At 28.7% G+C, this 17855-nt stretch overlaps 2 protein-coding genes across 2 annotated transcripts; one reads left to right on the forward strand and one right to left on the reverse strand.

Moving 5' to 3' along the window:
- The first annotated feature begins 1328 nt into the window (after positions 1-1328).
- LOC132930482 (zinc finger protein 761-like) lies at positions 1329-6542 on the forward strand. Its single transcript, XM_060996390.1, has 3 exons — positions 1329-1632; positions 3214-3424; positions 5267-6542. Exons 2-3 carry the CDS (start codon positions 3216-3218, stop codon positions 6219-6221), a joined length of 1164 nt encoding a protein of 387 aa, XP_060852373.1. The 5' UTR covers positions 1329-1632; positions 3214-3215; the 3' UTR covers positions 6222-6542.
- Positions 6543-7103: 561 nt separating this feature from the next.
- LOC132930481 (epoxide hydrolase 4-like) lies at positions 7104-16914 on the reverse strand. The gene is made up of 6 exons (XM_060996389.1): positions 16142-16914; positions 14451-14575; positions 10114-10398; positions 9237-9394; positions 8831-9106; positions 7104-7701 (listed from the first exon to the last, which is right to left on the reverse strand). Exons 1-6 carry the CDS (start codon positions 16406-16408, stop codon positions 7550-7552), a joined length of 1263 nt encoding a protein of 420 aa, XP_060852372.1. The 5' UTR covers positions 16409-16914; the 3' UTR covers positions 7104-7549.
- Between the last annotated feature and the right edge of the window lie 941 nt (positions 16915-17855).

A 17855-nucleotide genomic window follows, 5' to 3' on the forward strand; every position in this document is an offset into this window, starting at 1 on the left:
ATATACGTTACCATATGACCATATATCTGTTTATCGTAATAAATTTAATGAGTAAAAAAAAATCATAGAGCAGTGAGTATTATACACCGTATACCCCCTCAACAACCAATAAACCACTAATTATATTGTAATCATAACAAATATATATGTAACATACATACAAATAAAACAAGACGTATATACTCTGTTCCAAAAGAAAACAATAACCTTTTACGCATTGTGAATCATATATTAGCAAGTCGAGAACCATAATATAATATGATTACTTTGTCACGGGGTAACTGATGAGAGATGTACAGTACCTACAAAGATCAATCAACTGAATACAAATAAAAAAAACTAATTATAATTTTTTGGAACAGAGTATAAATTTAAAATTTATTAATTATTTTAAAAATTGATCATTTTTAGCCTAATATTTTTAATGTTGAGATGATACCAACTTATACTTCCATATATTATACTCCCAAGTAAATGCGTATTAGAATTTCTTGAAACTTTCGAAATGTCAAAGTAAAAGATAATGAGATTAAGTCAGTATGTTTAACACTAATATTTAAAATAACCTACGAATAAACTACTTTAAACCACACCTAAGAATTCCAACACAAAATTGCCGATTGAAAATAAACATTTTTAAATTTAAAGAACATTTCATTTCACACCGAGATCTGAGATAAAAAGAATAAAAATATCTGAAATTAATAAGAAACAAATAATTTAAACCGGACGAAACTATAGTATGATGGCAACAGTTGTAGATATTTGAAAAATAATTATGACAGAATTAAAATGTGTATATTTGACAATTATTATTTATATGAATGTGCTACGTGCTCTGATGTCCTATACCAATAATATAGTACACAATAATAGATACTACGACGTAGAAATAAACATCTACATGTAATGGGGAGCATCTACACACCTGGACGGTAATGTGTTAGGCCTAGTCGATATGAATAATAATAATAATAGGAGAATTAAAAACATCTATTACTTTAACCTTCGGAAATCGGAGATGAACGAACTCCGCGACACATATTCACCTATAATCAAAATATGATCGCACGTGCATCCTGAAATGCGTAATAGCGTGAGAACAAATGACGCACGTTTTGTCGCACGCAAATAACCGTCAATAAAAACCAATAATCCCCATTAATCACTGATGAAGGAAACGATTTACATTGTTTGGTCACGTAGGAACTCACACGTAATTGTGACAATAAGGCGCAAACCGTGTGATCTATTTCGTGTGCCGCCAGAGAAAAGGGATGGCCCAATGAGCATCTCCGTCGTCGGGGAGAAAGCCGATTTCTCTGAAGACGCGGAGGCCTTTGATGAAGCCGCCTGCGACACTGGCAGGCTTGACCACGTCGTCTTCTCTCATCAGTGCAGGCGCATCACTCTTTTGGGTAACATCTCTTTCAAGCGCGCATGAGCACCAACCATTTTAATAACATCTCCTTCAAGAGTGCATGCCCTCCACACCGGAGACTGCGAGCGATAACTGGACCTTTTTCGTTTCAACGAAACATATCAGTGTGGTTTTGTATTTGGATCCGTGTGATTAACACCTTCTATTTTTATTAAGACAACTACAGCTTAGCGAATTCAATTGAGAATAAGGTAAGGTGCATGAGCATCATTTTATTTGCGTTAATTTGTATAATCTGCTTTTTTACGTTTTATTACTACGGTGTATTTGATCACATTCTCGAATCACGATCTCGAGAGCCCTCCGACGATCAGGAGGAAGGTAATAATGTAAATTTTAATAATTTTAATTTACTTGTAAGTGAGGGAAAAAGGTTCCACAAATTCGACATTTATTCAAGGCTTGTGTCCCTTGCATTTGTCACTTTAGATTTATTATACACGCACACGTTAGATTGCACACCACCAATCATTACACAAAAACTATTTATATCATTTATTTTTTCGTTATTACAAATTAATATAATGATAAAACATGAATCATAGATGCATGATAGTGGAAAGTATTTGATTAACAATATTATTAAGAATAGATGAAAAGTTATAATTAACCTACAAAATAATAACATAATTTAAAAATTTAAAAAACAAATCGAAAAATATAGATAAAATATCAATAACAGTTTCAGAATTACCCAATTTCCTAAACAAAATTACACAAATTATAAAACTGACTATAATATATTCTTAAAAATTATTTATCATTTATACCTATGGATATTACCAATGCTCCTATAACTGATTTTATTGTAAAAAACAACAACAATAAAATATTGTAATGATTTTATTTTTATTTTTAAATTAATGATTAATTTTCAGTTACCCGTGATGATTAAGGTTAGTATGGATAGAAACAGGTAAAATTATTGTTTATCGACGGTCTAGACACAGTATTGATGAAATATTATTCATATTACTTATAATTTGACACATCGCGTGTTTTAGTTAGTTTATTATCTTGGTACAATAATCAAAGATGGAATTAAAACAATTATCGTATTTAAAATGTATATTAATGTACTATAATATGTAGAGGTATAAAATACTATAATAATTTTTTCAAACAAAAAAAAAACCAAAATATTAATAATTCAATATTGTAGTATTAAATTATTGGCTAATACTGGTACTGTGAGGTTATATTAGTTACCTTTTTGAAAACTTTTTATTTCATTAGACTGTATATCTTAGGATTTTTTTGTTCCAGAAAAAGTTTTATTTGATTCACAAGACTCAAATAATTCAGTTACTTAATTTCACTTAGGTGTTTACACGTGTAATTTTATTTTATAAATAGCAGTAATGTAACAAAATATTATGAGTAAGGTATAAGACAGGTAGGTACTAATATCCAACTGGTTTTGACTGATGCTCGTGCACTAATGCACTATTAATATAGCTACATCGAACTGGCATTGAACAAATGTTATTGAACAAAAGGTCACTGGATCTATGCAGTGGCGTAACTGGGAAAAAATCTAGGGGGGAAATGTATAATGAATGTAATATATTTATTATTGTCAAAACCCTCACACCCCTCCCCACCGGTTAAAAAATATACCTTTATCTCTCAAAAAATTGTCAGAGGGGGCAAGTGCCTCTCCTTGCCCCCCTCCCCAAGAATTACGACACTGGATCTATGTTTTATATCACAATACTAAGTTCTTAACTCGCAATAGTTTTTAATTGTTTGATTTTTAATGTTTTGTTTAGATATGTTCAAAAAGGTAGCTCAAGATCCTAATAGCTTCAGGATTCAACCGATAAAACGTGAGCCACAAAATATACTACCTAAACTTAATGAATACATCAAACAAGAACACGATGTTGTAGATGAACATAACATTAAACAAGAACATGTTGATGAATCTACCGAATATGAGCTTTATTATAATAGAAATGACAGTCAATCTAATAATCGGCAGTAAGTATTTTAATGTTTTAACTTCATGAATAGTCCTTGCTGATTCTGATTGTCTTGTGAATTATGGTTGTCGAAAATTGCTAGTTTTCATTTATGTCGTTTCTCCATAAACTTTCTTATAATATTGTAATGCATTACAATACCAATACCAAAATGTCCTCGTTTATTTTCGCTGATATTATATAATTAAGTTTTTTTATAATAAAAAGTCATTTAAATACACAAGATTATATTATATAATATATAGCGCAAGGTGCTGGCGCTAACTCTGGTAAATCACGTCTGCAGGAGTCCTCTCCGGGGCCCCCTTATATAGTCAGTGTCCCCCCGACCTACTACCCGTGTATCCTCTGTCCTATTCCTAAGTGCGTCATTTGTTCTCGCGCTATTACGCATTTCAGGATGCACGTGCCACGTGCGATGATATGTATGACATCCGGTGACGCCTGCCCTCGCGCCTGTGGTCAGCCCCGCTCGAGATTCTCAGAACTCGAGATTAATTTTAAATCATATTTTGATTATATGTGTCGCGGAGTTCGTTCGTCTCCGATTTCCGAAGGTTAAAGTAATAGATGTTTTTAATTATCCTATTATTATTATTATTCATATCGATTAGGCCTAACATATTACCGTCCAGGTGTGTAGATACTCCCCATTACATGTAGATGTTTATTTCTACGTCGTAATATTCTTATATTACGCGTTATGTCATTATAGTATATTATGGGTAATTGTTATCCTAGTACTGAAGCCTACTTCGTAGTATCCTTTATTGTGTACTATATTATTGGTATAGGACATCAGAGCACGTAGCAGTGTTTAAGTAAGTCTTTAATCAGTTTCATTGCTCAAATGAAATAATTTCGCCATACCGCAACCTGTAGATACTCAATTACAAAAATATGTAAATGTACGTGGTTATTTAATCATGATACGGTTTCCATTTAACCGTTTGGACATTAGAACATTTGAAAGGCAACATTAATCCGAAAAAAAACACAATTTTAATAATGAGTTTCATAAAAATGAAATATTTTGAAATAATTTAAACTAATTATATAAAAATTAATAGTTTTAAGTTTTTTTTAAATTTAGTTAAAAGTATAATTAATAATAGTAATAGACAATAGTAATATCCCAATCACTACCTACTTTATTTGAACATTGTCCATTAATATCATTTAAATGTATCTATTCATTGTTTATTTTTGTTGATACAAAAACATTATATTTTCTTATAGATATGGGCAGAATTTAAAAAGTTGGTTGCATAATTGTGCATATTTGCCAAATAACGAAGGTGTCACTAAACAGGCTCCGATTCTGTAAAATTAATAATCATATATTTCAAAATTTAATCAATAATATGATAAAATTAAATGTTTTCTAACAACTTGATAATCAAATTTGTATAACTTTTTAGTGTTAAAACTCAATAAGTTTAAGTCAATAATAAATTGCATAATTAGTAACTAATAATACTGTAATTGACCATAATTATTAAAAAAAAATAATATATTTAAAATGGTATATAATAATTGATAACATACAATAAAAAGTATAGGTATACATTTTGTATAGAATATAAGATTAATCAGATTTATGAAAAATTGTATTACATTGAAAACATTTTATATATATCATCAATATTAAATAATCTTTGAAAAAAATTTAAATCAGATAGTTTCATTTTTTTTATAGTTTCTTCTTGAGATTGAAGTAAATTATTATAATTTTTAATTGTTATAATTTAATTAAATTCTTAAAGCTTTGTGCTTTGCATGTCTATATGTGTATATATTAAAATGAGTTATTAATTTATTTGTTACTTTATTGTTTCAGTTACACGAAAGACTTTAACAATACTAGAGCAAATATTAAATTTCAAATAAAAACTGAAGTGGATGTATTTAACGATTCCGAGTATGAAAGTTTTTTTATGCGTGATAACAATTATGTGCCATTGGTTCCGTCCTCAACATGTTATAACATTAACTCACACATTGAAAACAAACATACGAATTTCGATCTTAAAATTGAATCCTCAACTGAAACTTATATGCCAACAACTAAACACAAAGTGATGTCTGAGCAAAAAAACCAGATAAAAAATGAAGTGAATGTAATTGACAATGCCGTAGTTGAAAATCACGTTATTCATAATGACAAATATAGACCATCAGTTGAGTCTACGACATGTGGCATTAAGTCACACGTTGAAATAAATCCAAGAAATTTCAATCATAGCATTAAAGCTTCGACTAAGACTTTAACACCAACTAAACACAAAACGATTACATACGAAGAGAATACTCAAATAAAAACTGAAATAGATATAATTGACGATACAATGTATGAAAGTTTTTTTATGCGTGATGACAATTATGTGCCATCAGTTGTGTCCTCCACATGTTATGGCATTAACTCACGTATCAAAAACAATCGAAACAATAATTGCCATCTTAACATTAAAGACTCAACTAAAACTTTTATTCCAACTAAAAAAAAATTCAGAACCTTAAAAGAAAATTCAGAAAAACCATACAAATGCTATATTTGTAATACGTTTTTTTCGTGGAAAGGAAATATGAAAATTCACATGGAAGTCCATACGGGAGAAAAACCTTACCGATGTTTAATTTGTAATAAATCTTATGCTCGATTATCAACTTTATATGCGCACAAAATTATTCACGAATTCCATAAACCATTTAATTGTGCTATATGTAAAAAATCATTTGCACAGAAATCAAATTTAAAAACCCACATAAATAATAAGCATATAAAATTGTTATGATTGTATTATTATAGTACAGTGGACAGTATGTGTTTGTTAAAGGAGAGAAAAGACGATAGAAAAAAGTATGACGAATAAACTATTTTTTCCATTCCCTTTAATTTGTATTTCACATTTATCTTAGTCTTAATTATACCATTTATACCTATATACATTTTAAAAACTAAATCACACATTTCTATATATCAGTTTTCAATAAATACAAAAATAGGAACGATTATCGAGATTTGAAAAGATTTAATTATGTAAAATTGGTATTCGTCTTTATTTGTTTACATCAAAAATATGTCCAAAATTGAGAATGCAAGTAATGATTGCAAAAAACAAAGAAAATCATTGTAATTTTGTTTATAAGTATTTGATCTGAAGATTTGTTTTTTTTTTAATATATTTGTAGACATTTAAATATGCCATATTTTTACTAATTATTACAAAAATAGTCATGTAATATGTAACCAGTGACAACCATTTAAATAAACAAAAAAAAATATGCAATTTTCATTCGACAAAACTAAATTCATGCAACCCCATACGACTAATAGAGGTTGAAATAATAAGCCCCCTCAAGTCCCGAGAAATCTGTTAAAATTACTTTTATTCAAAACTATCAAGTTATTTAAAAGTTACACAGTCACAATAGGTGCATAGAAAAATATGTATTTAAAGATAGGTAATAATTAATAACTATAACAATATCTGCTATTTTTAATTAATTAAATTAATAAATAATAATTATAAAATGTTGTTACAAATCTTAAAAGAGTGGTTAGTAATTCATACTCAATAATAATATCTACATTATGTGGTAAATTTATCAGAGATCTAGTAATAAATCAATTTTAAATTATGAAGTATAATTTTACGAGTAGACTACACTTTACATTTCAATTTAAAAACATATCTATTTATAAATAGCTTCATTAACAAAGAAGTTTGTTCGGTTTTTTTCCAAAGTGAACTTTTAAAACAATTGTTCATACGCACGTCGTACTATGGACTATGTATAAGATATCGAGATTATACACTTTTAAAGCTCAATTGGGTCACATACGATTATGTTATAGCTTTTATTAATTTATATTTACCTTATTATAATAATTCACAATAATAACAACGTAGATAAAACTATATATAATTAACTTCCTAGGTACACGTGATGTGAACGATCGTATACATAGATGGATACACGTGTTCACTGCACCTTTAATTTAGCAAATTTATTAAGATTATCTTAAAATTAAGCAATATTATTATTAACAACTTGTTACAGTCTGTAGATGATAACATTTTTCATATATTGTTTTTAAGAATGAATAACATTAGTTCTGCTAGGATGTGTTGGCCGTGATTGGTAAAATGTTTCTTTGCATTGAATCTTTCAACGTATTTCCATACTGAACTGTAGACGTAACGATATCTTTCATTCGTCCAACTAAACCACCAGAGTTCTGTGGTCGGAGCTCTTTTTGAACTTTTTGAACTGCGACAGAAATACATTAATTTAAGATAATACAAATATGCTAAAATAATAAATACAACATACAAACATGACAAATCGTACAACTTTACAAGTTCTTCAAAATTTCATACGACAAAAATAAGGATTAGTCATTTTATACGTGAATTATCATTTATCAACACGTTTTTCTGTATAAAATTTTAAAAACACTGTATAAGATGTCAGATCTACGCATAATATAATATCAAATAATAATTAAAACGTTAACAATTTAAAATGCTTAGAGTAAACTTCTAGTAAGTTGTATAACCATAATTTTTAATGCTGGTAGGCAAGTTACTAGCATTAAGAGAGGTAAAAATACATAACATGTCAAGAAAAATATAATAATCTTTTTGCACGTATTTATATTTTTAATGTAGTTTATTGTGTCATCATTACTTGTCATTATATTATTTTACGTAGTTATCTTGTATACATTTTTTTAATATTATTATCACAAATTACTATCGACACACATCGACAAATCGTAATCAAATGTGGTTTTCGGAGATAAATAAGGCGCATTCATCATCTCCTTAGGATAATATCAATTTTATTTATAGCTTATAAACTAATATCACATAGGTACAACGACAGTAGAATAAATTAATCTGTCACTTCATACTCAGAATTTGTGTACTTTTTTGACGAATGTTTAAGACACGCTTGGATTAAAATAACTTGCCATGCAAACATTGCAGACCAACAAAAATAATTTTTAAAAATTGATCAGGGGAGTGGTGTAAGATTTTTGAACAACAAAATTGGCACTAAGTAAAAACTGTTTAGGTAATACTGATGTAGAATCTACTACACTACTACTACTACAGTAGTACCTATATATTATTACTATATTAGATCAAGAATTATTATTAGTTATACGAGAAAAAAATTATTTCACTAGTAAGTGCATAGGAATGTGAAATATGTTATTCGCCCAATATATTTATAAACGATATAATATAATCATTATTTTGGATAACTTTACGGATAAATAAAAAAAGTTAAATTATGGTTTCTGTATGTGTTATTACAGTTATACACCTTGTGTATCAATAAATGTTAACTTTATAAGATTAAGATAATAGGCAACGACATAAACACTTACCTAAATACCATGTCAATAAATCATTGACTGCTTTAGGTTGCTCTTGATGAGGAAAGTGCGATGCGTTGTCAATTATTCTCACAGTAGATGTTTTAAGAAACTCTGTGGACTTGATAAAACTCTGTATTTGTACACTTACGTCTTTACTACCAGTGATGAGCAGACACGGAACTTGTAGCATGTCTTCTTCTTTATTTAAAGAATCATTGCTATTCCGAGGCTCAATTCTGTAGAACGGTAAGTTTCTGAAATAGTTTATTGCACCAGTCCAATCCTCTAAAAAAAACACAAACATTTCAATAACCCATAGAGGATAAAAGTAATTTTATTTACAAAATATTAAGATAATGGTTTAAGTGGAGTGTAAAACTAATAAGCGTCGTTATTGGTATTAATTTATGATCACCTGTTCTTGAAAATGTATATTTATATGCATCAATGTAGGATAAGTCGTCGCTTTGCTTAGTTTTAGATAGGTGTTGATAACACTGATTTATTATTTTGAGATCATTTTGCAAAGCGTCCATTTCTGGCAAATAAGGAAGTTGACTGAAGCAAATCCAACTAAAAAAATAAAAATAAATTATAAAACCCTTTGTCTGTAATATAATTTACAGTTTTGGTTTGGTTTACCCCTAACCTTTGGGACTATACTGTCTATCTATTTAATTTTAAAAGTTATATTACGATTGTCCAAGCTAGGACTGCTAGGAGATACTCATCTATTTCAATATTTGAATCTAAACAACTTTATAAGTATACAACTAAAATTATATACCTAGGTGTATTGTAAACTACATGATAAATATCAGTAAACAATCACTATTTTTAAGTTACTACTTTTATTTTTTATTTGATTTTCCTAAGCAGAATATTTTTCAAAGAATTTCAATGTATATTTTAATTCTCAACAAAATATTTAGCTTTGAAAGTCGGAATCTAAAATGTACAATATTGTCTTTAAAACAATTTTTTGAACATAAAAATCATAAATAATAATGATAAAAAAAAGTAAAAATATAATTTGTTTTCAGATTTAAAATAATATAGGACCTCAAATATTTATGCTTTTTGGGATAATCAGCGCGAACCCAAAGGGAAGTTTTGGGTGTTTAACCCCCCCCCCCCCTCCCACCGAAATCAGAAATCAGAAACAAATAATAAATACAGTATGAATATTAATTAGTAGTATGATATTTATGAACATTTTTTCAAACAGAAATTTGTTCCTGCGTTCGCACCTGGTGATATTTGTTGTATATTATCGAATCAAATCAACTTACTTTTTATTAAAGAAACTTGACGGAGGTAAGTACTCCCAGTGGACATTGGGATGTGGACATGAAATGGCTACAAATTTTGAGACACAGTTTGGCCACAGATGCACCAAATACCAACCCAGTAGAGCGCCCAAGTCGTGACCAATCACGTGGCATTTATTATTGTCGTCCACTCCTAGCATTGACAAAAACACTGCTAGCTCATTGACCAGATTTTCCACTCGATAACTTTTACGTGCTGACGGTTTATCAGAGTCGCCAAAACCTTTTAGGTCTACAGCAATCACACTAAAATATAATCACTCTGAATTACGAAATGTACATAATTATTATATGGAATGATGGCTTTCATTTTGAACTTATATCATATAAGTTATTTGTATAAGTTCTTACAACAATGCATTAAGGATTTTATTTATTTTTAAATATCAGCCTATAGATAGCCAATAGATTCTATATAACCAACTGATTTGTTTCTTTGATATGGGTAGCTATTTTTAATCGACATTTATAAAAAAAAAATTGAATACTTCTTAAGCTAATAAATAGCTCAAAAATTGTCGAAATATTTTTAAAATATTATCATAAATAAAAAACGATAACATAAACATTTGGCAATATTTCAAGTACCTTAATTATCTACGATTAATAATTTTTGAGTTATATCAAAAAAATAAAATCAATTTTGTCGAAAATTGGATTAAAAATTTCGGTTTTACTTTAATTTTTAATTTTTTTTTCGATTATAAAAATAAACACAGACAATTTTTAAGTTTGACCTCTTTAAAATACAAATAAGATCTAATTTTATATCTAAACCACCCCCGTGTGTGAAATTCGCAGCATTTTATCGATAACTCAGTATGTGTATTCATCCACAAAAAAAAACATATTAGGTAAAATAAAATCAATAGATTTATCCCTCCACTCTGAATCTAAAAAAAAAAATAATATAAATAAAATAACATAAAAGTATTTTTCTAGGGGGGAACTCGAGTTCCAAAACCTCCCATCTTAGTTGCACCAGTCTCTAATTATTACAACTTAATATTTAAGCATATTAGAAATACGAGCATGCTATATAACTGATATTAAATGATGTAAACACATAGGTACACATATTGGAGATTTTAATTAAAATATCTTCTCTATTCCTTTAAAATTTTTAAAACATAGGATAAATGATATCCTAATATCACATACTTCATATGACTTAATGAAGTCTTGTAATAAGGTGGTATCCGCAATTAACCTATTCGTAAACTTGATAATGATAATTATACAATGTAAAAAAAATTGTATAAATCGTTCTTATGAAATATTTCATGAATAATCTGGACCATATTACCTATTTAGTATAAATATTTTTTTAAATCATTGAATTTTGTATTTATGGTTATGATATGTTACCATTATTATGACACATCAGATAATTATTGCAATATTTAATTATAATACATCATAATAGAGATTAGGGAAAATATAAAAACATTGAAAAAACTTTTTCAGCGAATTCCGTGATTACACTATTACATTTACATAGTACCTACCTAGCTGTTATTAGTATAATTACTGCAGAATAGAATCTATTCTGCGGATAATAGCACATGGTGGTGCCATTTGTAATTTGCATAACAAATGTAATGTAAAGCACCAATTTTTTTACATTTTTTTTTTTGCAATCCTTTTGAATCAATTATGAAGAAAACCTTAAAGAAAATCGTTATTGTTATGCTCTCTTAATAATATAATTATTAATTATTTACTAAAGCAATTTAATTTAGTAATTTATTATAGTAATATATTGTAATTTTTAGAAGAATATAATATACTGGTAAATAATTACCTATTATGCTTAAATTTATTGAAATCAACTGTCATATTATTGATTTATCATAATATAATAATATACTGATTGCCGTTATAATCAAGTAAAGGCCAAATATCGATTAGTATTAAATCATAAACTTAATTTCTATTATTCATATTCATGCAGATTTCGAAAAATAATTTTAATATTTTATATATGAATATTAATTACGGTAAATTGAAGGCATTACACATATAGGTACATATAGGTACTGCATGTATAGAACATATATAGTACGTGTCTATTAATAAATACACTATTTTTAATAAACGAGTGCTTATCAAGAGTACATTTATATATTAATTATAATAGCTAAAAAGGTATTACACATAATTTATTTTCATATTAATTGGAAGCGTGTTAGATGTTTTAGTTAATAAATGACCTTGTTAAATACAAAGTTTGTATAGGTACTACTAAATATAAAACAAACATCTGTACTGTGCATTTATAAATTAATTAAGGCTATTAAATAATGTATTTGTGGTTTCCAACTAATAAAACATACATCTAATAACATAAATTATCTATAGTCTATACTCTATAAGAAACAAAAAAATAAAATTATAGATATTTAATAAATATTGTTGTCGATATAAACAAGTCATATATATATAAGTCTTGATTAAAAAATGCCATCTGATAATAATATTAATAATAATTGTGTACTACCTAATCGTACAGCGCTATATGCAATTCTAAAATTGGTTAATTTCTGTATACTATCCCTATTATTTAGGTACCCAACATCAGAATTCTAACCATATTGATTTTAACCACGATTTTTTTTATTCATAAATATATGCATAATGATTTTATTTTATTATTATACTTAAACGTACATGCGCAGTAGAACTTATTTCTTTCTTTCTTACAATCATCCATTTTCACGATCAATTACTAAAATACTAATCATTCTAAATATTATCACTCAATAATTTTTACCTAAGGAAATTCAGCCGCTAAAATTAAAAAAAAAAAAAGGAAAAATTAATAATGTAAAACTAAATGTTTTTTCTTTAAAAATAAAAGAAGTTGTGCATGCGCATGTCTAAAAATTTAATAATAAAAACGAATAGCACAAATAAATAAATGATTTTCATAATATCCATTAATAAAAAAAAATCATTGCTAAGACCGAGCAACTCCTGTCTCATCCTCGCTGTGGTATTGAATGTTTCCAATTATTTTGAACATAATATCAACCGTGTTACAGTATTATGATGTTAACTGTTTATTATAGCCGTATTAAACATAACTGCATTATAGGTATAGGTACACAATTTATCAATATGTATACAAGCAAATAAACGTAGTACCTACTAGCTAATAGGTATCGTATATACGTATTAAATATATAAAAATAAAAGATATTAATAAATCACAATTTCTAATATAATTTCTGAAATTATTTTTTTTTTTTAACTAGAACGTTCATTTATCATTATAATTTTATATAATCTGAAATATAAATTAAGTCAAAAGACTAGATGCACCGTGCACCATGTACATTTCAATAAGAGGTTCATGAACCATGAACTGTAACATAATATTATGTATGAGCCATAGAGGTCATATTTTGTTTTAATATTTAATTATTATTATAAGATGATTGTACCAACTACCATGAAACGTGCAAAATGTGATTTTAAAATAAAAATAAACATTTATCTGAGGATAATAGTATTATATAATATGTCCATTGTTCAACATTGTTATTGTTTAAATTATTAGACTCAAAACAAATGTAATTTATAAACACATAATACGTAATTCCAATTGTGTAAATAGAAATGTCATACATATCTAAGTACATATTTTACATGTTTCCACATTATAATTATCACATGTCCGAAAGTCAAATTAAGCTAAGAAAAAATCTTGATATATTATCATATTCTATACTACCAATTTGACATAGGTAATTCGTAAAAGTTGTATGACATATTATTACCTATAGTTATATACTAATAGAAAATTCAGTGCATTTAGTATGATTGTATGATTTTACTAGACCTATTATATTATAATAATCAGGCTAACATATTGTAACAAATAAGTATTTAAAAAATATTCTTTTTGTATATAAATATGCTGAAAATAATTATTCCCTATAAATTAATAAAAAATACTACTTAAGTTGGAATCTACTACATTTGATTTTTATTCTTATTCTTGAACAACAGAACAAAAGGTTACATAAATAGTACAATATTGTAAAAAAAGAACTAGAAAAATTTAATCTCGACAATGGTTTATTAAAATAAAATAATTTATTATATTTTTTGAGAGTCATAACATTCACCTTTTTCGCATATTTGGCTAAATTGTAATGCATATTTAAGTTATTTAATTTTTAATATTTATACAATTTTTTTTAGATTATTAAACTTACAGCTCGAGTATAAAGTAGTAGTAATGATTATTATATAACCATGGATTATAATTAAAACAAATTAGTTATACTTACCGAAAATGTTTTGACAAAGTAGGTATTTGATGATGCCAACTGATCCAACAAGATGGGAATCCGTGCAGCAAAAGGACAATTGTGCCTTTAGGGTCACCACATTCAACATAATGCAATTTGACACCCTGAATAAAAAATAATAGTCATTAACCGTACCAATAATACTTAAACTTAAGTTTGAATTATTAAAATTGCAGATTTAAAAATACCTCATGAGCATTTGACTTATTTGAGTATTTAACATGCATTAAAATAATGTGTTTAATGGAGACAAAATGTAGTGTAAAATTATTGAATTTGCACACATGACAAAACTTTAATAAAAATAAGAGACAAGATATTGATGTTTAAAATCGAAATTTTTTATAAACAAAAAGTGCTATTTCAGTGGAATTAATTCACAAAGTGAAGTACACTGACGCCGATTTACCCGTGAATTAAGGTATCTAACCTGTACAACGCAGTATTTTATATTTGTTATTTTTTTCACAGACAAAGACTATAGACGTGTATAAACTATTACACATAGATAGTTGTAGCACATAGCCAAGCAAGTACTATATTATAAGCAATCGAATTCGGATAGGACTCAAAAGAGATACAACACAATCGTCTTGTTGGGTCTAAAAAAGAAAAATCACGTAACTCATTATCCTGCACTGATTTAAATAGTTGGGCAACAAGGATGTTACTTGAGAGGAGCGACTTTTTCGCCCAAAAATGACCTTTCGCTTTAGCTCAAATATTTTAAAACTACTTTACCTTTTCGCCCAAAAATATTATAGTACTTTTCGACCACATTTTTGAAATACACATTTTAGGAATCCCTTTATTATTTATTTGTGTACATTAGTTTTATAAAGCCATTAAACATTATCCAAAGTGTACCACGAGGAGACGGCATTTATCACTCTTCAAAAATATATTGTGTATTTATACATATGTAACTATTTGTATAAGTTTATTTTAATACATAGTATCAAGAATATAGAATATATAGATTTGTGTTAAAAATATTACAATATATTTAAAAAAAAATTTTTGTACAAAAAAATATGAAAATGTGGTGAAAAAGTGATATAATATTCTTGGGCGAAAAGGTTAAGTAGTTTTGAAATATTTGGGCGAAAAGCGAAATGTCATTTTTGACAGCGAACAGAGTCTTGCCCACTTAAGAGTATCATAGAATCGGATAACCAAGATCCCAAACCCAAATAGTATTTATATTTTTAGACAATTTTGAATACTTATACTAGCTATGACTACATAAATGTTTTAGCAGCATGCTATTGTATGGTATTGTATACACACTACACAGGCCCAAAAAGAATCGGCCAGGATGACACTTATTACTTAATAACACTATAATAACAGTGTGCTCTGTTGTATATTAATATACTTAATATGTAATACGACGATTTTCTCACAAATACCGATACCGATATTAAAATTTAATTATACACATAATATAATGTTAGTTTAGTGCGTGTGTTTAAAACACATTTAATATTATTAAAAACGTAAGATTAAACCATAAACTATTTCCTAATTCGAGTTTAATTGATTCCTAATAATAATTATGGTTAACCTAACCCCCCCCCCCACTAATTCCACCGACGAGCAAAGGCTATGCATATATGATATATTGTATATTGTATGATATTACAGTATTGCATTTTATTGTATGTAACCTTGACTTTGACGTACGAGTGAGTACCGTAAACCGCGTTGAACAGACAAGGTGGCGGCCGGTCTCTGACAACGCCGCCGTCGGCGGCCGCGCGTTTGCGGTTTCCGTGGCCGCCGCCGCCGGTGGACCACAGCGGGCGGACGGCCAGAGCGACCGCGTTCTTGACGACGACCCACGAGCCCCAGACCACGGACAGCGAAAACATTTTCAGCGACTCGGCCGCCGATATGGACACCACGTTGTCGCGGCCTCCGGCCAGCACGGCCATCGCGGTGGACTCGAGTGGTGGCCGCCCGAGTAAATTATTATCTGCACCGCGAACGCGTGGGCACGAACGTCACCGGAAACTCATCTGTGGGCACACGAATCGCGGCGGAGACGTACGACTATATATAAGTACAAACCCGCGACCATACGACGAACACTGTATGTATATAGTGCGTATAATATTGTTATAGGCGTATATATAGGCAAACGCGACGATATTATAATATGTTGTCAGCGACGCGATTTAAATAAAATAAATATTTTAATTCTAACGGGTGTAATAGTACCAATATATACTACTGGCGCGGTAACGCAACGACGCGGGTGTGAGATACGTGTCGTTGCGAAAAAAAAATAAATATGAAAATTCGGACGATCGCACTAGTGGCGTGCCGTCGACTGACTGAGCGCGGTGTGGACTGCCGAACTAATTGCGGACGACGCGGACAGCGAGTAGACCGACGCTGGTTCAGCACTTTGGTCTCGGGCGCTCCGCGTGTGTGTGCAAGTGAGCGAGCGCTCGCGATAACTTACCGCGAACTGTAGGTGGAACCCCGAGGAACCGCGGCGGCGCGTACGACGATTACGATATGATATTTATTTATTATTATTATTTTTTTTTTTTCTAAACAAAACGGGCTAAATATAGGATTAATATTAATAAACAAATAATTTGGTGGTAAAAGAGAAAAAAAAAGAAGAAAATAATAATAATAATAATAGGTAATAGAAAAAAGACAATAATACATGGATAAAACGAAAAATCAGTAGAAAAATTGATTGATCGAATAAAGTATAAAAGAAAGTTGACATTTGAATAACTGTTACTAACCTATATAGCAGAGGTATTCAAACTGTGCGTCGCGGCTCCCAGGGGCGTCGCGGGAGTTGTCGAAGGGAGCCGCGTCATATAATTGAAAACCAATAAATATTTTAAAATATTTTTAATATAAATTATTTTTAATTAAAAAAATATTTTTACGAAAAACGTTTATTATTATCATTGAGGCACACCGTTTGGGAAACGATGAATTGTCTACAGTCTACACTCTACAACAATCATTCACTAAATATAGCTTTAATTGGTCGCGTAAGTCTTAAAACTTGAGCCACGATTTGAACATATTATGAAGCATAAGCAAGCGCATCAATCTCACTAAAAAAATAAGTAATTTTGTTTATTTAATATTATTGTTATTTTATTGAGTTATATTTCCTAAGACTAAACATAAAATATTTTGTTATATATCTTTTTACAATAACTACTTATTTATAATTTTTTTATATATGTAATATGGTAAATAAATAATTAGTATAAAATATAAATTACATTCATATAAACATTGATTTTTTTGTCATTTTTAATTTGGGAGCCGTCAACATTTTGTGAAGACTCAAAGGAGCCTTGGGATGAAAAAGTTTGAATACCTCTGCTTATAGTATATACT

The sequence above is a fragment of the Rhopalosiphum padi genome, chromosome 4 (genome assembly GCF_020882245.1).
Source record: "Rhopalosiphum padi isolate XX-2018 chromosome 4, ASM2088224v1, whole genome shotgun sequence".
In the NCBI taxonomy this organism is placed as follows: Eukaryota; Metazoa; Arthropoda; class Insecta; order Hemiptera; family Aphididae; genus Rhopalosiphum; species Rhopalosiphum padi.

Excerpts from the sequence above, each read along its gene's own strand:
- LOC132930481 (XM_060996389.1), bottom strand. The coding sequence starts at position 16,408 with ATGGCCGTGCTGGCCGGAGGCCGCGACAACGTGGTGTCCATATCGGCG. Across the intron at positions 10,399-14,450 it reads ACTTTGTCAAAACATTTTCG|TGTGATTGCTGTAGACCTAA; the intron begins GTAAGTATAACT and ends ATTATATTTTAG. Across the intron at positions 9,395-10,113 it reads TCAAGTTTCTTTAATAAAAA|TTGGATTTGCTTCAGTCAAC; the intron begins GTAAGTTGATTT and ends TTATTTTTTTAG.
- LOC132930482 (XM_060996390.1), top strand. The coding sequence starts at position 3,216 with ATGTTCAAAAAGGTAGCTCAAGATCCTAATAGCTTCAGGATTCAACCG. Across the intron at positions 3,425-5,266 it reads AGTCAATCTAATAATCGGCA|TTACACGAAAGACTTTAACA; the intron begins GTAAGTATTTTA and ends TTATTGTTTCAG.